The following is a 26454-nucleotide window of genomic DNA, read 5'->3' on the forward strand; positions in this document are numbered from 1 at the left end:
CTGAAGGCCCAACAATGATATCTCTTTTGTAATTTTCGACCACATAGTGATCATCCCTTGCCTTGTACACCAAAATAACCTTTGGAGCTCAGGTAATCTTAAAAATTTCTTTTCCAATTAGAAAGATAGCTCAAAGGCTCTAACTAATGAATATAAAACTTCTTAGCCTCCTTGATATAAGGCTCATTTGCTTGGAGATTTAACAGAGAATTCAACTAACAATAGGAAGAATGAGTCACCAGTAGTGAGATCTGAATTTACACAGTAGATATGAATGTTTTTTTTTTTTTTTGCATATAATGTAGTTAGAACAGATAACTGATGTCAGATGATTGGTTATCTGTCTGAAGTGCTACATGATTTAAAGAGAGCAAAGCATGGAGATTGTACTTTGTTAAGGTCCTCAAAACAATATCTGACTAAAATATACCTTAGCCAGGCTGGAAGAAGAGCTTTGATCTTTGGTCTGCTATAGATTATGATCTCAGTCTTAAAATATGTTAATTATAAAATGGTAAGTATGCAAATGATGTTTGGAAGCACACAGATTGTTTACAGAAATGTGGCGTATCATGTGGCCATGGTTAAATATTTTCCTCTCATTTTCTTTTTCATTTTAGCCATGAAAACATATTACTAGAATGAAAAATAATGCATTTCAGTGGCAGAGTTAAAGGTACAATTCCGTTTCATTGGCAATATTTAAACATTAGGCAGTAAAAAGACATCACAGAACCCAGTTGTTTGTTTGCTGTGCTGGATCACAGCAAGGTAAACACGCTGGTCTCCTTGTGAATTTCTCCAGCGATGGGACCTACTAAGGGGTGGATTTTGATGCAATCTCTTCAGTGACACAGACCTCAGATCTTGAATCTTGTTGTCTTTACAAAGGTCAAACACAGTATAAAATATACAAACAACCAGTTTACAGGGATGTGAGACGCTAAAATTTTGTAGCCACTAGTTCTGTGATGTCAAGGCATTTTTAGTACTAATATTTACTAAAATTATGTAGAGCTCAAAATGCCATTCAAAATACTTAATACTCAGCTATAAATATCAGAAGTGGTTATTGAATTTAGGTTACACATCAGAGGTTTTTTTTTGTTTTGTTTTTTTTAATGCAAGGAAAAAAAACCAGGCTGAATCAGACTCCAGCCTCAGTCTGATCCAAGAGTCAGCAGGTAAGATGGGAAGAGAATTGGATTATGAGTCAGGAGACCTGGATTCTAGTCCCACAGGGATGGAGGCTTCTCAGAACAACTAAGAAAATACCATTTTCCTCTGATTTGAGATGTGCCAAAATATCTACCTGTTCTAAAATTTGTGTCATTAAAAGTCAATTTAATCATTTGGCATAAATGTACAAAGGCTAATGTCTTTGTTAGGTCTCCCATAAAATGAAATTTACTGAGAAGGGTAGAAGGGAGAACTTGCTTCTGTGAGAGGTAAATGATCCAAAGGATGCACAATAGAGCAAGAAGAAAAGTTTTAGTAGAGAAGGGAGAGTACCAACTAAAAGCCCTGATGCTGTCTTTATTGTGTATATGTTGAGGGGAGGCTAAGTGGGATGGCGGTTGACATTGACGAGGATTACATTGAGGAACCTAACTTTGTGGTGATGGGACTATCTGGGGGTTGAGTCAGGGACATTAATCTCCTTTATACTTTTTCCGCAGGTGGGTTCTGTATAAAGAGGCCAAAGCTGGTCTGCTATAGAATCTGTCCTAACCTAGTCTGGCCCAATTAGCTAGAGAGAACTAAGTTGCATTTCACTTCCACTTAAAAAGTATTTATTGCACAATAACCAGTGCTCTAACTCCATGAGAGAGTTAAACCAGATCCTTCAAATTGGTCCAACCTCCTGGAGGCATCTGAACCAAGAGCTTACTCCAGAGAAATGTTCAGGCCGACTTCCCATGCCAGTGTTGGTCTTGGGAATTTCACCCATTTGGGATATACAAAGAGGAATGATTTGCTATAATGATGAATGTTTTAAAGTCACTAATAACACATTTGTCAAAGTATTAATCTATCATAAATGCTTATATAGCCCCTTCATGCCCAAATAAGATTACAAGAAACATTCCACCGTTCAGAAATGATTTTCATGTTGGAATAATTCTTGAACCATAAATATGTAAAGCAGGAATTCAAAAACCTAAAATTTAACTTCTATAACTTTCTTAATTTAAATTGTCCATGGAAGAAGAAATCTTATCTACAGTTTATCCTTATATGGATTTACACTGAGTTTATACTGCTTTACTGAATTTATAGCAAAAACCTCCAGGTTGGGGGCTTCCCTGGTGGCACAGTGGTTGAGAATCTGCTTGCCAATGCAGGGGACACGGGTTCGAGCCCTGGTCTGGGAAGATCCCACGTGCCGCGGAGCAACTAGGCCCGTGAGCCACAACTACTGAGCCTGCGCGTCTGGAGCCTGTGCTCCGCAACAAGAGAGGCTGCGACAGTGAGAGGCCCACGCACCGCGATGAAGAGTGGCCCCCACTTGCCGCAACTAGAGAAAGCCCTCACACAGAAACGAAGACCCAACACAGCCAAAAAAAACCTAAATAAATAAATTAATTAATTAAAAAACAAAACAAAACAAAAAAAACCTCCAGGTTGGCTGGGGTTGAGGAAAGAGAATATTGAGCAGGAAGAGGTCTGGAGAGGGTTTTCACGTGCTAGGCTTCTTCTTTCCTAGTTTTATGGATTCTTCATGGGTTCATGGGGCCGTTGTCACTGCACCCTCGCTACAGGGATCCTTCCAAGCATTTTCAAGCAATGGGGAAATCCCCTTGCCCATCATTGCTGCTGAGATAGAATTAGAATTTTGAAAGGACCTTTTGGCTGGGAACAACGTAAAAAAGCATAGAAATGAACAATCCTAATTTTAATACAATTGATCCAAATAGAAATATCCAGCATAGTTACTGGTTCAGGTCTATTTGTCTCCCCTTAACCCTGCTCCCATATCCAGTTTGTATACCTTTGGTGACTTATTCTAAGAGGAAGTATACTGGGCAGTTCAGAGACTAGACTCTAAAGCCAGATCACTGGGACTACATCCAAACTCCATCATTTATTTGCTAGTTCTGTGACCCTGTGCATGTTCTTTGTGCTTCTGCTTCCTTACTGACAATTGGAGATAACAAGACTATCTACATCTTATGGGGTTGTTGTGAGAATTAAATACATTAATAATATAAAGTGTTTAGTATAGTGCTCATTAAGTGTTTAAGTTATTGTTATTCCTCTCATAGAACTGAAAGTTAATGGGACACTTTCTGTTGGAAAGTAAGTTCTCACATTTCTATGGATGTAGATTAGCATAGCAGGTCAAACCACAACTTCTGAAGTCCCCACTCAGTAAGTTTCTTTTTTTTGATTGGAAGATAGAGTATCTTTCCTCACAGGGGTGGCCATTACAATTATTCCCATACTCATACTATTTTTCCCCTAACATCCATATAACAGTACAAAGATCCTTTTCTTTTCACCATAAATCCCTTTCTCAACAGAAGGGAGAGAGAAAATATACAACTTATATTTATTTGGTACTTTGGGTTTTATAGAATGTTTTCGTATACATGATACCATTTGATCACCTAGGAGTAAGGCACACACATCACTTTTTAATAAATAAGGAGACTCTTTATCTCAGAGAAATAAGCAATTTGCCCAGAATCACATAGCTATGAAACTGTAGGACTGGAACTTGAACCTCCTTGTTTACTGTTTTCCCTTACACCGTGCTCCTTCTAGTGGAGAGCTGACCAGAACTGTCTCTCCCTGCATGTTGGGGTTTGTTACCACTTGTTTCCCATTTTAGAATCTTCAGAGGACCCTAGATAGCAAATCCCCCTTGATTTGTCTCCTTTAGATCCCTTCAATGGTTGATCCCTCTATCTGGTCTCCTTATCTTTTCCTCCTATCCTCTGGATAATCTCTGGGGAGGAGCCTGGCAGAAGCTGGGTGGCTGCCATGGCAATGAACACTGAAAGAAGACTTTCCTGTTCTCCTTGTTTTGGCTAACTAAGGTTGTTTCCCTAATTATGTTAACACAGTTCCATGGCTGCCTGGCCTACCAGAGCAAAGATGATGGTGGAGACCTAGCTTGCTTTCTATCCCTTTTTATTCCAAGCTGTTAACCTACTATTAATATTCACTGAAAACCCACCTATTGTTCTTTTGGCCAATAACCACATTAAGTATTCAAAGTTCAATATGATTTTCTGTCAAGAACTGCATCTGGATTTTTGGAGGACTAGGCCACAACACATAAGCTGATTGGCTCTCTGCTTATCAGGCAGCTTTCAAAGCTGTGGCTTTTATAATTACTGTACTGAAGGCTGTCATGCCTTGATTCTTTCTTACCCATCTGCTCTACTTAGCTTCCTGCTAATATGCGTAGCAAAGAAGGAAGAAACAGAAAGAGGAAAGTTCTGACGTGGGAGTATGGAGAATAACAGAAACCTCTGCTGGGCACTAATGGTTCCTGGACTATATTGCAAAAGGCAGGTTAGGTAGAAACTAACCTAAAGGCACTAAAATTCAGACGGGAGAAAATAAACGTATGTTGTATTTCTCAAAGTCTGTACATTTATACTGAAGTAAATCCAAAGTGTTGCCAGGGCTAACAGAAGCAGAAGGGGAGATTTTTAGTACACGTATGTGTGTGAGAACATAAGTGAGAGATTTTCTGAATGCTTATGCATTGGCTGCAAAGCAGCAGAGGGAAAATATTATCACCTTTTAAAAAATGCTCATTTCAGAGAAACTTCTACAATAATAGAGATGGATGGAGACAGTTTCTACCATGAGAAATGTATGTTGCCTATTTTTTTAGAAGAAGAAGCTAAGGTTGATAGTAGCCTTGCTGATAAAGTAACATTATGAGCACACCAAGGGATTCTGCTGTTAAAACTCCCTTTGTGCATCTCCTTCTATAAGGCACACTGTCACTTCTGAAAGAGAGACAGCTTATCCATCCTGGTAGCTATAAATCATGAAAATACATTCACATTTTATAGAGCGAATAAAGCATCTTTATTTTATACAATAAACTAAAATATGACTTCCCCAATTTTAAAATAATTCTAGAAAAGTTTCTGGTAATGGCCAAAAGAAAACCCTGAGGTTTCAAGTAGCTATGGAGAGCAGCCTGGAATTCAGTCCCTATGCTCATATTTCTTAAAGAGTGATCTTCAGATTCTGTGCCTCAGAACAGTCTGGGATGTTTGGTAAAACGTAGTTTCCTGGCCCTACACCAGATCTACAGATCTCTGGGTTAGATCTGTAGGGTGAGCTCCAGGTATCTGCATTTTTAACCAGCTCCTCGATTGATGAGTTGGGAAACCATTTATTTAGAGAATGGCACAAAGTTCTTTTTATGTAAGGAGGGTTCTAGTAGGAGAGAGTTTTCTTTGTAAAATCTTCCATTCAATTAGCTGATTAGACAGAAAGCTGTCTGTATCCTTAGATTCTGGAAGGCACAGAGTCCTTTAGGCCAGGTGTAGTTTAGTGTGTCTAAAGGGACACTTGTGACATGTTTATGGTAGTTGGGGACCGCTTTGGGTCTCTAAGAAAACTGAAGATTTTGCTATTGAAGACAAATCTCATCTGTTCACATTTTGCACAGCCCCATACCCATATTTCCCAGAGCCTCTCTTCTTTGTCCATACGATAAAAGTATGGGTATCCTTACTTTGTTTGTAGTCTGGTTGAATGAAACTCAAATCAAAAATGATACTCATGGTCCAAGCTCAGATAGCTCCTTGTTTCTTCCTTCCCTCAGGGCACTAGGAAATACCAGTGTGATTACTGTTCATTAATTGTTGCTCTCATGTTAATAGTACTACATGTGTTCTGACAGCTAAAATTCTTACGTCTCCAGAAATGACCCTTTTCAATGAATTTAATGAAAAAAAAATTCAGGAAGTATGGTAGTCCAGTAGGAGGAGGAATTTTTGTATGGGGGCCTTTTGATTCTTCTATATTTTTTTAGGGTCATGAACTAATACTAAGCAAGTTACTTGTTCCATTTATGGTAAGAATCAGCCCAGCTCTGGATATTTAAACGTTTGGAAAACTACACAAGAATTTTAAAAAAACAATAATTTTATAGAAAGATTCTATGAAAGTTTGTCACAGAATTAGTAATAATAATAATAATTAATAATAATAAATGTCAACTAAGCAAAGCCCCTAGCATCTTGAGTCATGAACTTGAATCTGTGCTCTGCCACTTGCTGATTAACTGACTTTGGGCAAGTTAGGTAACTTCCTTGAGTGTTAATTTTCCCCATCTGTAAAATGGGAATCATAGTATTTCACAGGGTAGTGGAGAAGATTAAGCAGAAAATGTATTACAAATCCTTAATACTAAGTAAAGACTCAGTCAAGTTTGTTGTTATAGTGATTATCATATGAAACAGAATGGTTGGCAGCCTTGAGAGGCCCCATTCAAGAAATGTCCTGCCTGATGTCATTTGCAGGCATGATAGTGATTGCATGATTTTGAAGTTGTATCATTCTTTTTTTTTTTTTTTTTTTTTTTAAATTTATTTATTTATATATATTTTTTATTTTTGGCTGTGTTGGGTCTTCGTTTCTGTGCGAGGGCTTTCTCCAGTTGCGGTGAGCGGGGGCCACTCTTCATTGCGGTGCGCGGGCCTCTCACGGTCGCGGCCTCTCCCGTTGCGGAGCACAGGCTCCAGACGCGCAGGCTCAGTAGGTGTGGCTCACGGGCCTAGTTGCTCCGCGGCATGTGGGATCTTCCCAGACCAGGGCTCGAACCCGTGTCCCCTGCATTAGCAGGCAGATTCTCAACCACTGCGCCACCAGGGAAGCCCGTATCATTCTTTAACTAAGAAAATTCTTTGCTTAGTTTTAATCTAAACAAATCTCAGTATGGAGAAGTAGACTCCCAGCTACAAACATTCTACTTTTCTATAAATGGCTGTCTTTGACTTACACCCAGTCCTTATGCCAAAGCACTTGGATGTAGAAGGGAAGAAAAAGAGAAGAATCTGTAAAAAACAGGAGTGATGTGGAAAAGTTGAATCTGGGAATACATTTCCAGGAATGACTGGACTGCTTAATTATGCACCACTCCAAATCTCTCCCTTTATGTTTGGTTTAGTCATTTATTCAGTGAATTTTTATTGTGTGCCTATGATGTTCCAAGCTCTTGTTTTTGGCTCTAGGGAAACATCAGTGACCAAAACAGGCTAAGCTCTGCTCTGACTGAACTTACAGTCTATGTACTCAATAAATCTGGAAACAAAAAAGATAATTTCACATAGTGGTAAGTGCTATACACAAACTAAACCATGGTAATGGGATAGAGAGTGATGAGGAGACGGGCTAAGAGGACAACTTTGAGCCATCAGCAAAAGTCCCTCTGAGGAGTGGACTTAGGAGCAGAGGCTTGGATGGTGAGAAAGAGGCAGCCCAGTAAAGAACTGAATGATTATTCCAGACAGAGGAAAAAGCAAGTGCAAAAACACTAAGAAGAGAGTTCCAGGGACAGAAATGCAAGTAGGGGGCTGATGTGCAGATCACAAAAAAAGACAATGGTAGATGAGGTTGGAAAGGAAGGCAGAGGCCCAAATGTGTAGAGCTTTCAGGTCAGAGTAAGGAATTTGGTTTTATTCAAATTTCAATGGGAATTCATTACAGTATTTTAGTAAATTGATGGAATTGGATTTGTGTTTTAGAAGATCAACCTAGCTACTGTGTGGAGAATGGATTACAGGGAAGCAAGAGAGTGAGCACAGGGACATCAGTGAGCAGGTAGTTAAAGTGGTCCAGTCAAGACAGGCAAAGAGGTAAAAAGGAAGGTAACATGGGTAGAGATGGTAAGAAGTATTTTGGAGTTACAGCTGTTAAGACTTGGTGCTGTATGTGGTGGGTGAAGGTAAGAGAAGCAATCAGGTTGACTCTTAGATTTTTGGGCCGAGCAACTGCATAGATAGTGGTGCTGTTTATTAAGATGGAGAAGTCTTGGAAAAGAGACACTTTGGGAAGGAAAAACTTCAAATTCTGTTTTGGACACATTAAGATATGATTAGACACCTAAGTGGAGATGCCCAGTAGGTAGTTGGATAAGCATGTGGTATTTAGGAGTGGGGTCAGAGTTGGGAATACACAGAAGGGAGTCATCAGGATACAGGTAATATTTAAAAAACCATCAGATTCGATGAAATTACCAGTTAGAGTGTGTGGATGAAAAGCACTGAGAGCCCTAAAGCCCCCCAACACGTGGAGGCCCAGCAGAAAATCAGGAAATAGAGGAGGAGGGGCCAATAACAAAGGAGAAAAAGCCTAGAGAAGAAAATGTTTCAGGAAGGAGAGTATAAAATGCTGCTGAGAGGTCAAGTTAAATGAGATGGGAAAACCAGACACCAGGGGCTTCCCTGATGGTGCAGTGGTTGAGAATCTGCCTGCCAATGCAGGAGACACGGGTTCGAGCCCTGGTCTGGGAAGATCCCACATGCCGCGGAGCGACTAGGCCTGTGAGCCACAATTGCTGAGCCTGCGCGTCTGGAGCCTGTGCTCTGCAGCAAGAGAGGCCGCGACAGTGACAGGCCCGCGCATCGCGATGAAGAGTGGCCCCCACTTTCCGCAACTAGAGAAAGCCCTCGCACAGAAACGAAGACCCAACACAGCCAAAAATAAATATTTAAATAAATAAATAAAATTTTAAAAAATACCAAAAACCGGACACTGGATGGGTCTATGCGTGGGCAAGATGGAGGTCAGTGGTGACCTTGATAATGAGTCTTTCCAGTGGAATGGTGGGAATCAAGGCTCGATTGGAATGAGTTTAGGAGAGGTTGGAGATGAAAAGGTGTAGATAACAAGAATAGGCAATTCTAGAATTTGTTTGGCTGCAAAGGAGAACAGAGACATTGAAAGTAGGCAGAAGGGGACTTAAGATCATGGGAGAGATTTCTTTCTTTTTTTTTATGACAGATGATTATAAAGCAAAGAGATAGTAGTGACAGAAACTGATGTGAAGAGATGATTGCAGGAACCTATTACAGACAAGGACCTTAGTTCTTCCATGGAGATGGCAGGCATGGTGGATCAGTGGTACCCTAGTGAGTTTGGTGATGGGAAAATGAGGTGGTTCTCTCTTGATTGCTTTGTTACACTATCTTCAGGTAAATCCATTAGAAAGTAACTGGGATTATAATTGCTTTTATAAATGAAAATTCTTCTGTGAGAATTGATAAAATCATCAGACATCCTACATTAGTATGAATATATTTAATTGGCTTGCTCTCAACTAATACCAAGGAACAGTTATATGAAGGAATGGGACACTGGGGATTTAAAGATGGCTGCAGAAAGTTTAGAGCAATGTAAGGAAGACATGTTCTGAGTTTCAAACAATTGGCTTGCAAGCAAACTTTTGGAATACAATCAACTTTTAAGCTTGTGATTGCGTGCATTTCATAAGAACCAAGGAAACAACTTGCTAATTTAGTGCAGGCTGGTGAGCTGAATGAAGTAATTTAGGTGATTCTACATTTGGTTTCTTGTTAATTTATCTCTGTAAACTAGTCTGTGTAATCAGAATGAAGACCAAGGGTAAATGTCATAACTGTGATTTATATGTTCACAAAGACAATACTGCACACTGTTTTAGAGGGTAGGAAAACATGGTAGAACAGGGAGCCTAAAATTCCTGTTGACATTTTAAATACAGATATTCCATTTTATAAGAAAATCTGCTTCATGAAACCTCTAAGTGGCCTCATAGATTCAAAAATATTAGGTTGGTGAACTGTGGATGCTTTCCTTCTGAGTGCCTAGCAAAGAAACTTCCTGGGAACTCAGTTAATGTTTGATAAACAAACAAACAAACAAATAAACACATGAAGAGGAACTGAAAATTATTCCAAGTTATTCTGAAATTATTTGGCTTCAAATGACTTTTGGTCATTTCTTCAAATTGAATATATCCTCAAAGTACAAATATGTGCCACCAATAAGGATATTCAAAAGAATATGTCTGAGTCTTGAGAGGTAAATCCCAAAGAGGAATTCCCGACATTTTTTGCCAAATGGCAGTATCCTTGAAACAGGTGTAATCTCCCAAGTCATTATTTTGAAGAGGCTGATCCTTGCTTTGATGTGTATGTTTTGGTGGGCTTCTTAAAAAAAAATAACGTTACTTTCTGGAGTCAAATATTGTATGGATTTCTCTAGCTCTAAACGTTTAGCAGTGACATTTATGATATAGATTAGTAATAATCTGACATTTTAGGGAGACTTAAGAAGCTCAGAATTAATACCCAAAATAAATTTTTCTTATTTCAGAAGTTGAATTTAGGTGTTTCTATGAAGTAAAGAAATTCATAACTATGTGAACAGAGTTCCAAATAGAAGCACCAACAAATGCTTTGGGAAGAGGCAGCCTCATTGGGATGCCATGATCAATTCTCAACGTGACTTTTCTGAAGAGAAGTACTCATTTACATGTGTTTCTCCTGGAGTATTTGCTTAGCAAGGAACTTACCTCACTGATTTACAGTCACACTTGATAAAGCCATCTCCACCTTGGGAGATAATGGATAACAAGAAGGCATATTTTACCCCCACATTCCCACGTCTAGTAAACTGAAGTAGGAAGCAATTCATCTGGGAGTTTAACTCAGAGTACCTGTGTTGTATCAGTATTTTACCAGCTTGACTGCACTTATATCAATAGATATTAAATAACAAAAAATTTTTTAATTTCCCCAACATGTCTTTTGCACATATATGATTTAAATGATAATACACTCTAAACTAGACATCTTTCTGGTTAATTTAAGTACATAACCCATTTACAGGGTTTATATATTTGTACAGCTTACATGAACATGCCCTCTGGGGTCATTTGTCCTGCTTGAATTAAATAAGTTCCAAATCGAAAACACGCTGCATAGGCAAAATATACAAAGGCATGGCTGAATGCATAACAGATTCCAATGATCTGTGCTTTCTTCAAGGTATTTTTGAAATGCACAAAATTTACTAGATAATGGGGCATGAGGTATAGTAAGGTCCTTTAAATAAATGTAGAGTAATGAATACAGAAGGTAAGACATATTATCATTTAGGGGGTATACACTTTTTCTAATTATTAAACAGAAAATGACTTTTTAACTACTGAGAATTATTATAGAGAAAACAATAAATATAATGATTTTCTCTATAGCTATATGCTCTATAGTTCAATGTAACAAAGCTGCCTCTATGTATTTTCAAATGAATGGACAAGGTCTGTGAAAGGATAGCTACTGAAAGAGTTAAAGAGATTTGGTTTAAAAATATTTTCTATCCTAATGTTGCACTAATAGAATAAAGAGTGGGAATTAAATGGCGGTACCAACCACAAGCATGAGTGTAAAAGAGTATAAAGCTATCTCTCTGATAAAGTAATACAAAGAGTATCACTAAGTAAATGTGGTAAGGAGGACTAAAAAAATTAAAAGAATTTTAATTTTAATTTTTTTTAATTTAAATTTAAATTTTGTTTAAAATTAAAAGAATTGATCACATTTGTTGTGCATATATTTGTTTTAAAATGTGAACTCTTTTAGAGATTCAATATAAAGGGCTAAGCAATATTATTTCCTTTCTTAAATATGTTATTTCCTCAATCTTGTTTCATGGAAAAAAGAAAAATATGCACACTTTGCTATAGTTCATGGCAATGTGGGAGGACCTAAAACGTATGTTCTAAATGTGCTTGCTCTCAACTCCTCTTTCTAGTTTCCTCTTGGTGGAGTCATATAAGGAATTAAGATATACCATTACTAGGAAAGATTCCAGAGCAAATGAGTTGGCAGGCAAACCACTGGAGTCACCCAGGAGTACTGCCTTTATAGGAACAAACTATAGTTAATACAGTCAGTGTGAATCTACAATCACCTGTGCTGAGTCTGAAGCATCTCCTCATACATTTGCTCGAAGGCTTTTTCTCTTGTGAATGACACTGTAGTGCGTATATTCGCCACAGCTTTGGTTGCTATCTTATAAAACAAGATAATAAAATAGAGAAATAAAATTAGTAGTGGTTAAACCTCTGGTTGTGAGTTACAGTCACAACGGGGACATATTAAGTACATTAAGTCAATAAGTTTTTCTGATGAGTTTTCTTAGCTTCTTTTTTTTCCTTCCCCAAAATAAGACAGGAAAATAATATATTAGGATAATAAGCTCAAGGAAAATTCCTTTTGAAAAGATTTAGTCCACTGGTCTAAATTTAGCCCTCTTTAAGTCTTCATTGAGTTTCTATTTAAACTAGTTCCATAAGCAGAGGGATCAAACATTAGTGAGCATTATGTCCATATGTAATTATGCAAAGGAGCTGTCCTATGAATTATGAGCTGATTCAAGAAGAAGACAGCAGAGAGAATCAAATAAATAATTATTTTATTCTAGCACAGAAATGCAAATAGCAACCAAAGTTCTCAGGAACACTGCTGTAAAGTAACATGGAGGGTGGCTTTTGAATTCTGTATAAGATATTGTACAGTCGTTTTTCATTTTGATGTCTGTAAACTTAAAAAGATATTTAGTTCAAATGTAATGATTCTTCATAGTTATATAGTTTTTAAAAAGAAGGGGGATCAAAAATGGAGGAGACTTTTGGCTCAGAATAACTTCTTGGACATGAGAACACATGTTGAATTGAAAGAGAAACTTCCTGCTTTCACATTCTCTTTTCAGGCTGGCAGAGTGGACTGTGGGACAGATGAAGACCTAGGTGGACACCCAAGGTTATTTGAAGGAGAACTTGGGTTACGGGGGAGAACTGGATATGTAGACCATGGTCAGGACACCTGGATTCTGCTCTAAATTCTCATAATTTCAAAATGAACTCAAAGAAATTCTCCACCTGTAACATTTTGTAGTGCATGAGGAAAATGGATGAGAATGCTGAAATCTTGAGGAAAACAAAAAGAAATGAACGAAAAAGTCTTGTGATCATTTTTCACAATAGAGAAAGGACTGAAAACAGAACCTTAGAAAATAGTCCTCTTTTAAAAACTAATATGGTCATTTTATTTATTTATTTTTTACTAATATGGTCATTTAAAATCTGAAAAATAAAACATTTGATGATTTTTCCAAATCTACACATGCAACCAAAGAAGGACCAATATGTTTTTTTTTGTTTTTTTTGTTTTTTTTAAACATCTTTATTGAAGTATAATTGCTTCACAGTGGTGTGTTAGACCAATATGTTTTATTGGTCCATATTCTAAGTTTTGGTGTTTGGTAAAGTGACTGATTGAAAAGCTAGTGGGAAAGTGCCTATTTGATTGCAGTTATTGATTGTATAGTCTGAGGTTACTTTAATAATATAAAATGGAAAAAAAATCAAATGGCACATATACAACTAAAGCTCATGACATAAAAATTAAGATGAATAAAATATAATTAATTAGGGCCAGATTAACTTGGAAATTATGATAATTTGTTCACACGGAGGGCTGAACAACTTTTCTGTGTTTCTGAAGCAAATATATGCTAAGTAGTTCAGTCTGTACTGCTCAAGCAGACATTCCAAGGGTCCTTATCTAGTGCAGGAAAGGTGGAAAAGTCCAAGGGTCATGAAAACCAGATTTCTATGAGTCCTGTGCTTGGTTGGATCCCTATTCATGGATATTCATGCTATTTATAATATGATACAGTCACTGTGATACAGACCATAATGATATTAAAATCATTTTTATATTCAGGCCTTTCACCAATGTGATATAGATCTTTGAAACTATATCATGAGAGGAGTTGGGGCTGGGTGACCAAGAGAAGACTTGGCATTTACATGATGCATCTTCATAACGTCACAAGAAACAGGTTTTGGACCTCTATCAAGATGAAAGCCAAGAAGAGAAGGATAGAAGGCCACCAAAAAAAAAAAAAAAAGAACTCCCTACCATCTAAGGGGTAGGCAGCAGCCTGGGAAAGTAATGCACTGCCTGCCACTAGAGAAAAGCGTGGATAAAAGATGGATAGACACTCAGCAGGGATGTTGTACAACAGATTTCTACTTTGGGTGAGTGGCTGGATCAAATGACATCTCTTCAACTTTTAGATATTATGGTACTACATTACTAATGTTTCCCTAAATCGCTACTACAATGATTATTTTTATTATTATTTTATTTAATAAATGATTTTATTAATAAATGATTTTATTTATTTATTTAATAAATGATTTTATTTTTACGAATCTGATTGATCATGAGAAACTTATATATGTCAAAAACATTTCCAAGTAAATACATTGTTCATTTTGATCATTTTAAAAATGGTCCTTGTCTCTAAAGCTTTGTTTTAGGCACTACCAATATCAGTACCTTGCCTTGAATTTAGTAACTATTATATTTCCTCTTCATTTTGAAAAATAAAATACCCAGAATTGTTCAAGACATTCAATTATTCAATAATCAGAGAATGTGGAATCACAATGTTAACAAATTCCCCCACGATTTGGTAACAGTAATAATGGCTGATATTACTGAGTGCTTACTGTTTTCCAGATACTATTGCATATACTACTAAGACTAAGTGTTTTCTGTAATAGTCATAAAGATCTGTAAGGGGATACTATTTTATTTCCACTTTACAGAGAAAGAAACTGAAGTCCAGAAATGTTGATGTAACTTGCTCAGATCACACATTTGTTAGTGGTAGAATCTGGATTCTAATTCAGCCAATTTGACTCCAGAGCCTATGCTCTGAATTATGCACCCTATTGCTATGACATTATCTACACCCTATCTTAAACTGATCTGTATGAATTTCAATACATATACATCACTTTACAGATTCCTAAGAAAGGAAGTTATGTATTGTAAGGTTAGGAGCTCTTATTGATTTTCTCTTAAAATGTTATGATGGGAACAACAGTCTTTATTTTACCTTTCCAGCATGCTTAAGTTCTTGCTTATCCTTGTTGGCAAATCCAGTCATTGCTGCCATTTCAATCATTCCTGTCAGAGCAAGTACCGGAGCAATACTCAGAATCAAGAGTGTCATCTCCCATCCATATATGAAAGAAATGATAACTGAAAGTCCCATGTTAGTTGCATTTTGTGTTAAGACACCAACCCTTGATCCTGTTGCCTATAATCAGACATATTTTGGAAAAAAGTCAGTTAATTTTAAATTTACAAGAATTGCTATTATAGTTTCTTGCAAAATAAGATAAGCTTTCTTTTTTAGGATTTATACATAGATTTTAATTTTGAATTTATACTTAGAGAGTAAATAATAGTTATAGTTTTAAAATGTCCACTACTAAGGAGTCATTATGTTTTATTTGTCTATATTATGTCTGATATTGTCCTTTGACATGTTCCTGTTATTTTTGAATATGTTCTTACTTTCTGACACAAAAAGATTTTCCAGGCCCTACACCTGAAATCTGTCATTTCTCCAAGGAGTCCCAGTTCCTGTTAGTGGAGAACGTTATTTAGAAGTTACTATATGAAGAAAAAAAATTTTTTAATTACAAAAAAATCAATATATGGTGCTAGTTGTGCTCATTATCAGTGGAATGTTAGTAGACAGAACTGGGGAGTGTGTGTGTGTGTGTGTGTGTGTGTGCGTGTAGATGCATGCACTTATTGAAATCTATATTTATTTCTCTATTTACATTTCTTGAAATCCATGAGTTCATACCAATACCTCCAGTTCCAATCCTAAAACACAAGGTTATTTCCAGCTTTCTCCCTTCTAATACTTGTTATCCCCTTCTTCAACAGTGAGAAACCTGGCTCCCATTTTCTTTAACAGAGTTCCGTGATCAATCTCTCTGCTATCATGCAGATCGTGACCAATCTGCTATCATGACCCCTGTGTCTCCCCTGCATGCATACCCTCCTCACTCTTCTCTGGCTTGGCTTTCCTACCTGAGGCTGCTGCCTCACATGGATGCCCAACTTACCATATGTGGGCTCCAAAACCAACCCTGCCCCTTCCCCTTACACTGAAAAAGGGCCGGTACTTTTTAGCCACTACACTGTAGTAGTGCTGAATGGAATGATTGAGGATATTCATTGAAGTATATACTTTGGATATGATATCTTGCATTCCCTCTTCTGCACTTTATAACTTGGTTTCACTCAGCAAAGGTCTAAAGAGGCAATATCAAGATAGAAAAGGAGTTGGAAACATCATGGTATGAGGTAACTTAAAGGAAATTTGGAAAAAAATCTTAAATTAAGTAGAAATATCTTCATAACTGTTTTACGAGAACTGCATGTCTTATGAATTAACTTTCAGTGGGACACATGTTAAGTAATAAACTGAAATGTTAAATTCCTTTATGCTGTGATGAAAAAATGAAACACCTATTTACCTAGAAACACAGCTATAATCAACCAAGACATCAATTCACATTTTCAAACATATGTTTTGCTCTGATCATGAAAACATGGCCATTGGAAAAGGTCTAAATAATGTTAAAAATTACATCCTTCCAGACATAAATACATACATTCAGATTAGGATTATTGTGTGTATTCAGCTTTGTATCCTGCTTTTATCCCTTTACATTATACAGCAAGCTTTTTCCTGGGTCACTAAATAATCTTCAAAAAATATCTAGTAGATTGCTTCCAATTTTTCACTATTAAAAGCAAAGATGTAATGAACATCTTTGTGCAAAATATTTGTGCTCATCTTTTATTTCCTAATGTTAAATTCCTAGCCTGGAGTTAAAGGGTATATACTCTTACATTCTTCATAGATATTGTCAAATTGCTTCTCTAAAAGATGATATCAATATTCACTGAAGTATCCCCCAAATTAGTATCATCACTAAAATAACAATAAAAAGCCCTCTTTCTCCACAGGGCTCTGACTTATTCCTAAAAAACTTTTGTGGTTTTAGTTTCAAGACTGCATCTGATAATGATCCACTATTTTCCCATTTTTTCACTGAACTATCAAAGAAAACTCCAAAAAAGTAAAAACAAATAACAATAGCAAACACCAAACAAACCACTAAATACTGAAAACTCAGACAGGTAACCCATTTTACATGCTTTAGGGCGTTATACACTAACTCTAAGCTATGAGGCTGAAATAAAAATGTCATTTGGTACTAATGCTTGCTTACACTCTGCCTCTTGAGAGTTTAAGGATGATGCAGAGATAAATGATGCTGTATATTATGGACTGAATGGTCCTACACCCCCCACCCAAATTCATATGTTGAGGTCCTGACTCCCAGTTCCTCAGAATGTGACTGTATTTGGAGATAAGGTCTTTAAAGAGGTAATTAGATTAAAATGAGGTTTTGAGGGTGAGCCCTACTCCAATATGACTGGTGTCCTTATAAGAAAAGGAAATTTGGTTGCAGACATGCTTGCATAGAGAAAGACCATATGAGTACACAACAAGAAGAAAACTATAAGTCAAGGTGAGAGGACTCAGAATGAAACCAACCGTGCCAACACCTTGATCTTGGACTTCTAAGCTCTAGAACCATGAGGAAATAAATTCCTGTTGTTTAAGCCACTCAGTCTGTGGTACTTCGTTATGGCAGCCCTTGCAAACCAATATACTGTACTTGCTCCTCTCCTCCCACCCTCACCATGAGTTTCAAAGTTATATAGATCAGATAGCTGGATGAAGAGGCTGTGGAACTTAAGTACTTGTACTGTTGAAGGTCCCACCCCACATCAGATTAACTATGGAATGCTCCTACAGCCACATAAACATATATAGTTTTTGCTATAAAATAGTTAGAAGTATTTTAAAAAATTACAATCAAGTTTTGTTAAGAATAAGATAGTCACTGTTCTTTTAATGTAAAATTTAGCTAAATATTACTAAGAAATTACTTGCCATCAATTACTTGATAGCTATGTTTTTAGGCCTTTATACATTCATTAATTTCCACTTTGTACTTTCTTATTTTGAGGTCAATGACTTTTTCTTTTTCAGATCTCAGTTTTTGGCACGATATCTATATTAACAAAAGTGTAAAACATATCCAGTGAACAATTATTCGTTTCTGTTTGGGTATTTCCTATTAGGTGGCCATAATATAGTTCCTTTTTTCATCACCTTCCTCTGTTTTTATCCTATTTACTTTAAGATTACAGCTCTTTACAGGAAATCAAAAGAAAATGAAGCAAAAAGGTGAAAAACAGGAAAAGTAAAGACAGAAAGCATGCTGGAGATTGTAGTTTTTGTGTATAAAATTATGCGGTGTGTTGGAAAAAGAGGTAGAGGTACTTACCAGAGGCACACTAGATGAATATTTGAGAGTCACTTAAAATTAGTCTAAGGAGTATGCACACCAACCTCATGTCTAAAAACATCCAAGTGTAAACTTGCCAAATTTTTGATGGAACGGTCTTGTATTTGAGATTTTTGTTTGGGACATAAGAACTTTCTATAAAGTGACTTGCACTTGCATAACCTTGCTTATTCAGTAATCTTGAGTTATCCACTCTTGTACTAATCTGCTTCTTTTTTTTTTTTTTTAATTTTATTTATTTATTTATTTATGGCTGTGTTGGGTCTTCGTTTCTGTGCGAGGGCTTTCTCTAGTTGTGGCAAGTGGGGGCCACTCTTCATCACGGTGCACGGGCCTCTCACTAACGCGGCCTCTCTTGTTGCGGAGCACAGGCTCCAGATGCGCAGTAATTGTGGACACGGGCCCAGCTGCTCCGCGGCATGTGGGATCTTCCCAGACCAGGGCTCGAACCCGTGTCCCCTGCATTGGCAGGCGGATTCCCAATCACTGCGCCACCAGGGAAGCCCTAATCTGCTTCTTGAAAGTAAGATCATATACCTTTCTAAATGGCATTTTAGTTTAAGCTACCAGAAACTTACTGAAATATTCAGTCAACGCAGCCATGGACAGGCCACAAACCCTGCTTTTTGGTGATGGTAGTAGGATAAGAAGGATCTGAATATATCTTTCCTGTTCCAGGAAGAATTAACAGAAAACAACGGACATTTGGCCTTGAACAATACTACAAGAACTAAAAGAAAATTAAAAATTGCCTTAAAGACCTAGAGGAATAGTGTAGCTCTGGAAAGAATTTAGAACTGGAATCAGGGGAAATTTAATTAAACTTCTTTAGATTCTTTATCAACATGCATGAAGATAGAATTTTTCGTTGGAAATCAAGAGCAGAAAGTCATAATTAAATAGTTCTGCAGATAACAATTATTTATGGAGTATCTACTATATCCAAATGCTATGCTAAATGTGGGTAATACAACTTTGATAAGAAAGTTCCAGCAGAATGGCTGCCATAAGAAAATAAATGGAAAGATACTCAGTAAGCAATTGTAGACATAAAATTCTATATGGCAGGATTTCTGCTTCTGGCTAACATGAAGAGAGGGAATGGATTTGTCCTCCCATCCGAAACAAATAAAAAATAGACAAAATATATGAACCAATAGTTTTCAAGATATTAGACCTAAGGCAACCAAGGGTAGAAATGGGAAACAAATGAGGTGAGCCCTATGTTTGCCATAGTTTACCCCTTAAAAGAGCTTCCAGGCTTCAGAATAGGAAGGGTAAACTGAGATAGAGCCCAACAGACTCCGTAAGTGGAGTAGACAAAGCTGAGTCTGGAGAGGCCAAGGAAACTAGAGTTTGCAGCACAGAACACTGAAGAAGAGAGAGGTATACAAAAAGAGAAATCTGGATATCTGCAGAGGGTCCTCCTTGAGTATTCAACTGAACAATGCTTGGTCATACCAGCCTGACTGAAAAACCTCATGATTCACTGGTCATTGGGTAGAGTATATTGAAGGGTCTTGCCTCAGTAGTTGGCTCCAGTCCTGCTTAATAAATCTTAAAATCAAGACCCCCCCCCAAAGATCAAACTGTTCCCAAGTAATTTAACTGCATCCCAGAACAAAACAAGAATATTTCTAGAAATACAAAAATATTCAGCACCCCAAAATGTTAAATTCACAATGTGTGGCATCTACTCAAAAATTACCAGGTATGCCAAAAAGCAGCAAAAAAGGACCCATAATGAGCATAAAAATCAATCAGTTGAAACTGACCCAGAACTGACACAAATGTTAGATTTAGCAGACAATGACATTAAAAGTTATTATCATTGTATAACATACATTCAAAAAGTTAAGAGATAAGGAAAATAAATGAACACGATCCACATCAAAATTCTACAAATTCAAATGTCAGTATCCATAAATAAAGTTTTATTGTAACACAGCCATGCCTCTTTGTTTACCTATTGTCTATGGCTGTCTTACGACTATAACGATGGAGTTGAGGGGTTGCTAGAGAAACCGTATGTGCCGCTCTCCTCACTTTGTACTGCTGCTCAGTGTGATGAGATTGTATATAATTTGGCAGCATGTTGAGTGCCCTGTGTGTTGCTGTACTGTAATATTTCATCCTAGTTTTAAAAATTACCACTGTATGCCCATCATCTAAAGACAAGAAAGGAAGAGAAAAGTGGACTTTGGATGTCCTGCTTTTAAGGAAGGCACAATGGACTGTGGATCACTTTGTGTTCTAATTAGATGTCACAGTGCTGTCTTTATTATGCCATGAGACTATATAGTCTTAAAAATATACAAAACAGGTCGACATTAGCAGACTAAGCATGCATCACAAAATTCCTAATTCACAGGAAAGTAACATTTATAAAAATTAGAAATGGGAAACAAATGGAATGGAAATAACACAAAATGGAATAACACATCTTAGCAGAATTTCTTCATAAAACTAAAAAGTGAAAACAAGGCTGAAGCTAAAGTAAGTTTCTGAGTGGCTCATTTATTAGCTAAGCAAAGAAAGTCACTCACAGATAGTGAGTTAATTAAATCATGCTTGATTGCAGCAGTGGAAGAAATGTGTTCAGAAAGCATAAACTAATATCAGATGATTAGCGTCTTGATGAGAACAACTGCTCAAAAAGTTGAGAAAAACGACAGCAATATCAATTGTCAGTTGAAAACCAAGGTAGGTCGTTTTGAGTAGTTTTCCCTGGCTCTTGATGGGTCGACATATGTTACTGATACCGCTCAACTTTTGGTTTTTTTGAGGAGTCGATACTGAGTTTGAAGTGACTTTAAAATTAGCTGCTATGAATAGTCTGTGTGGAACAACTGAAGGTGAGAATATTTTCAAAGAAGTTGAGAGATAAACTAGATGAGTATAACCTAAAGTGTAATCTGCTAAGATGTATTACAACTGATGGTGGCAAAAATATTTGTAGAGCAGAAAAAAAAAAAAGGCTTAGTTGGACAAATGTACAAAGTTTGTGAAAATGTAAGGTGTTTAAGGCCTATTGTTCTTCATTGTATTATTCATTAGCAAGTATTTTGTGGAAAATAAATGAATTTATCACACATTATTGGACCAGTGGCGAAGTTCATTTGCTCCTACAGACCTTACTATCTTTATTTCTTTTTTTGTCAAAAGTGGAAGCTGAATTTCTTGACTTGTCTTTCCAGACAACAGTTTGAGGGCTTAGCAGTGGTAGTTTCAGTGCAAAGTTTTGAGTTCAGGGCTGAGATTGAAATTTTTTTCTTATAGGAAGGACCACCTTTACCACTATGGTTTTGGATATTAGCTTTTGCTGTAGACTTGATAATGTCTCAATGAATTCAACCTAAAATTGTAATGCAAAACAGCAATTATATGCCAACCGTATACTGTGGTAAAGTGATTTCAATGACTACTCACATTGTTTGAATTATAAGTAATGTTAAGCTGTTTTATACACTTTCCATGTCAAAAAGTTAAACCAAAAAGTGAGGTCACCATTGTTCACGTAATGATACCCTAGCTCTACCTAATCAATTCACTGGGCTCTAGGAATTAATAAAGGAATTTTTTATTCCTTGGGACAATGTAACTGTAGTTCTGATGAGAATTCTTGGAACTAACACTGTGTCTGTCGGTATATCAAGTATACACTGTGGCATCAATTACACACTTTCATGTGGACAAAAGTGAGGTAAGACTTCTGGTTGATGAAAAGGGTTTGCTAAAATATACAGAAATAATACTTTGTAATTTTGTGAAATTCAGTCTCCCAAAGAATTTAAAATGGCTTTATACCTTTAATAAAACTACATACTACACAGAAAATAGTCTGTTGACAGATGTACTGGCACTAAGCCATTACCTTGGGCTGAAACAATACCAGTTAAATTGGTTGTATTCAATCAACTATTTCAGGAATCATTTTGTCCTATAACCTTATTTCACTAACATGTTCTTCTCATGACTCTCAAAGTATCAGAGCATCTAAAAATAGCCAGGAGCTTATATTTTTGGTGATTAGTAAGGGTTTCAAAACAATATTTACTGTTATTAAAGGGCTAGTTTATAAACATTCACCCTAATACATCTGATAAAATAACATGTAACTGAAATTACATGATGAAGAAACTGAGATGGAAATATCTTAAGTTGATATGACAGGCTATATGACCCCAAATTATTGTTTCCTGATTCATCTCTAGTGTGGTGTGTCTTTGTGAGAAAAGAAATAGTGGGCAAATAGGATTAGTAAATAATCTTCCTTCGATAGAAAGAGAATCCATTCAAGTTAGATATGAATCTACCTATATATGGCAAAGCAAGGGTTTATGTGAATTATATGCCAGTAGACACAGTCTTACTCTTGGAATACTTCTTTGGTTGCTATGCTTTCCAAATTCTGCAACTTTAACTGTGCCATCAGTATTCCAGCCATCTAGTGTTTAGCTACTACTTCTTATTTAATGAAAATGATTTGACTTGCCCAGAAGTTATCATGAGACCAACATTTACTAACTGAAACAGGAAATTTTCAAATGATTCAAATAGTATTAGTCAAAGGCTTATAAGGAATCACACTGACAAATATTCTCATTAATTTTTCTTGATGAGAGACAACATTATGTATTAGAAACAACTAATGGGTATTAGGAGAGTAATGTTGGTCTTTAGTATTAATTTGTTCTTTTCATTGAAGTAAATACTAAAAGAGATGTCTCACATATAAAGTATAGCTTATAGTAAGAATACCTATTTCACTGGATTCTTAAAAGATCTGAATGATGATAGGTAGTAAGAGAAAAACATGCACACAGCAAAGGAAAAAAAAACCCAAGTTTTGTAGAATGGGGATTCAAAGGGAATTATAGGGATTGATACTTCTGCCAAAAGTAGTGAACCATTGAATTTCTAAACACAGATGTTGTCATTTATCTGATTCTATTGTGCTATGGAAGATGAATGCTATGCTCATTAGTTAACTATTAAGTGAAATTTTATCCATCATTTTCTTCCCACTTATACAAGTAAAATCCAGCTCCTCAGCCTTACTTTAAAATTTAAATACTATCTAGTGAAATTTAGAGTCTTGTTTTCAAAATTATCAAAAAGAATTTCAGGAAGAGATGAAGATGATGCCCCCTTTCCTCTTGAGCTCTCTCTACATCATAAAATTAGTTTTCCAAACCAATACAGAAGCATGTGAATATTCATAATTGTAACCAACTTGTTTTATTCTCTAGTAATATAAATCTATCCTTGTATGTATATATTGAACAAAGAAGTCTTGCAAAAGTTACAAAAATTAGAATAGTGGCCATGTCCTGTGGAAATAGCTTCCAAAAGAAAATACAATTTTGAAGAGCCGTTTTAGTTGACAATTTGTTGCTCTGGTAGCAATACTGTAATCAACATTTCAGTATTTCTAAACAACAAAGAAAATACTTTTAAGATATTTCTGTCATTCGGAGGTGCATCATTGACTTTCCTTTTCTATCACGTGAATGATAAGGAAAAAGGAAAGTCTGTAATTCTGCTAGAATTCTTATTTTAACAGATCAAAAACTTTATCTCACTTAAATTAAAAGTGGGAAATCTTGTTTTGCATTCCTTTTCTCAATTATAGTTGAAATCCTGCTTGTAATATAAAGGTTAATTTTATTAAAATAATTGGAAGAAAACTAATAAATTACTCTTCATCTCTTCCACACTACTCTACTCCCCATAAATATTTAAGCGTCACTTTGACGTACATTATGCTGGTCATTCTGTCATTGATTTTGAATATGGTTCATAAACATGAATTTTATTTATACATATTGTGACCAGTCATGATCACACATATCTCTTTAACTTGATCTGTATAACAACTAGCACAGAACCATTTCCAGATACATATGAATTTAACATGTTACATATTATGCTAAATAAGGTTTTATTTTCTGGGGGCAAGGAAAAACTAAACTTCATTCTTTTATTAAAACTTCTAAGTTACGTGTGTGTGTTTTCATGTTGTTACTTTTTCTTATCTTACTATTTAATTCTGAGCTCTTTTCTCTAACTCATTCTTGGTATCTTCTTTCGTCCTCTGGTTTTCCTATTACATGTCCTAAATCTCCTTTATTTTTGGTTAAAAATGTCCAGAACTGAAAGGTTTCTTTATATCTTTCACTGAGAGCTCCCTGTTAGCCCTGAGACTTACCTGGTCTCCTTAATGATGTGGGTCATCTCAGCATAGCTCACATATATGCATAGACACATGTGTGTACACGCATGCATGCATACCATATACATATACCATTTAAAAATAAAAGCAGGGACTTCCCTGGTGGCACAGTGGTTAAGAATCTGCTGGCCAATTCAGGGGACATGGGTTCGAACCCTGATCCCGGAAGATCCCACATGCTGTGGAGCAACTAAGGCCCTGAGCCACGACTACTGAGCCTGCGCTCTGGAGCCCGCGCCCCACAGCTACTGAAGCCCGCGAGCCTAAAGCCCATGCTCCGCAATAAGAGAAGGCACCGAAATTAGAAGCCCACGCACCCCAACGAAGAGTAGCCCCCCCTCGCCACAACTAGAGGAAGCCCGCACACAGCAACGAAGACCCAACGCAGCCAAAAATAAATAAATTAAAAATAAAAGCAATATACATACTCCTTGAATTTGTGCTATATCTATGGCTAATATTGTTGTCAAGGCTCCTGTGCTGTTTTCCTTATCATCAAACCAGGAGATACCCTAGAGAAAAAAGGGAATTAACATATGGTCATCAAAAAGATTCTTTTCTGACTTGCGATTTTGCTATATTAACTTAGAAGCCATTTGCCTGCCTCCTTATTCACAGGCCCTTAATTCTTGTAAGAACTACGGATCAAATAACTTTTGTTTCTTACTTCACAAAGATCTATATTTAGATACAAACTGAAGAACTTAAGCCCAACAGCTTGGACTCATTATGATGCTGCAATATTGTATAATAATCAATGTTTAAAATGGTCATTTCGAACCACAAAATAATTTGTAATTTTACTCCACAAGTAATTTGTGGAGAGCAGATTTTACTTAAAAAGTAAGGTAATGCACAACACTATTTAGAAATATTTCCAAACCTTTCTGTCTAAACATATAAATGATAAAAAATTTAAAAAAAGTCTGTCTCCTTCTCTTCAGGACCCAGATAGGTGAGATTTTCCCTGACACTTCATATTCCCCCTTAGACCTTATAAGTACTGGGCCTTGTGGGAAGCTAAAGAGGCAGAAAGGCTGCTGTAAAAACCCTGCAGCCAAAAAGCATGCAATTTGAAGGAGACAGGTCAAAAATACAAGCAATAAAAGCCTAATGTTATAACCAATTTCATTTTCAACAGCAAATAGAGATAGCACTTCTCAGCACCTCTCAACTTGAGGAATGCTGATTTCCTTTTATTAGTTATTGACTGTTTCCTCCCATGCACTCAGACCACTTATATCTCTTGTGGATTAAACTACATGCAGACTGTCTCTAAAAAATGACTAAGTTTTAGTGAGTGAAGAGCAAAAGAACTGTTGGCTTCCTACAACCCAGCCAGGGCCCTGATGCCCAGGTTACACATTTTTGCCAACTAAGAAAACAAAAGCAAGAGAGAGAGAAGGCTGTGCATTAATCATGCTGTTGTGTGAGAAGAAAGCCCCTGTAGAGGAATGTGGCAGCGGCCAGGGGGATTACAACCCCGGCATGACATCACTACTCTTTAAACCCCTGGATTGGGAAGGTGTCCCAAAGAGTTTAGGGTCCTAGACACCCAAAGGGCATCTTATAGAGATCATGATATGCACTATACAGTAGCCACTTTGAGAATACAACCCGAGTCAAGAGCCTAGCATATCGTGAACACACATCAGCAATGATAGTAACTACAGCACTCTTGATCTAGAAGACATTACCTGTTTTTTATCGTATACTAAAATATATATATATATATTTTTTACATTGCATAATTCTTTCTATATTTCAACATGACATGGAATACACAAAGAATTTTTAGATACAATATAAAGTGAAAATATAGAAAAAGAATTTATCATTTACTATTACATTCCTGATTCTATAGTATAGTCATTGCTATAATACGCAAGGCAAAGGATACATATTTGACTAGTCTTAGTCTTTCTGTGAT

At 36.5% G+C, this 26454-nt stretch overlaps 1 protein-coding gene across 1 annotated transcript in view; it reads right to left on the minus strand.

Moving 5' to 3' along the window:
• The window catches only part of ABCB5 (ATP binding cassette subfamily B member 5), a gene marked incomplete at its 3' end in the record, with an annotated part of 114181 nt that overhangs the window by 13028 nt on the left and 74699 nt on the right, over positions 1 to 26454 (minus strand). The window contains 4 exon segments of the mRNA XM_082400422.1: positions 10875 to 11015; positions 11935 to 12035; positions 14938 to 15141; positions 24953 to 25036. Coding sequence (XP_082256548.1) covers positions 10875 to 11015; positions 11935 to 12035; positions 14938 to 15141; positions 24953 to 25036 — 530 coding nt within the window.

The sequence above is a fragment of the Balaenoptera borealis genome (genome assembly GCF_965194805.1).
Source record: "Balaenoptera borealis genome assembly, chromosome: 7".
Classification (NCBI taxonomy): domain Eukaryota; kingdom Metazoa; phylum Chordata; class Mammalia; order Artiodactyla; family Balaenopteridae; genus Balaenoptera; species Balaenoptera borealis.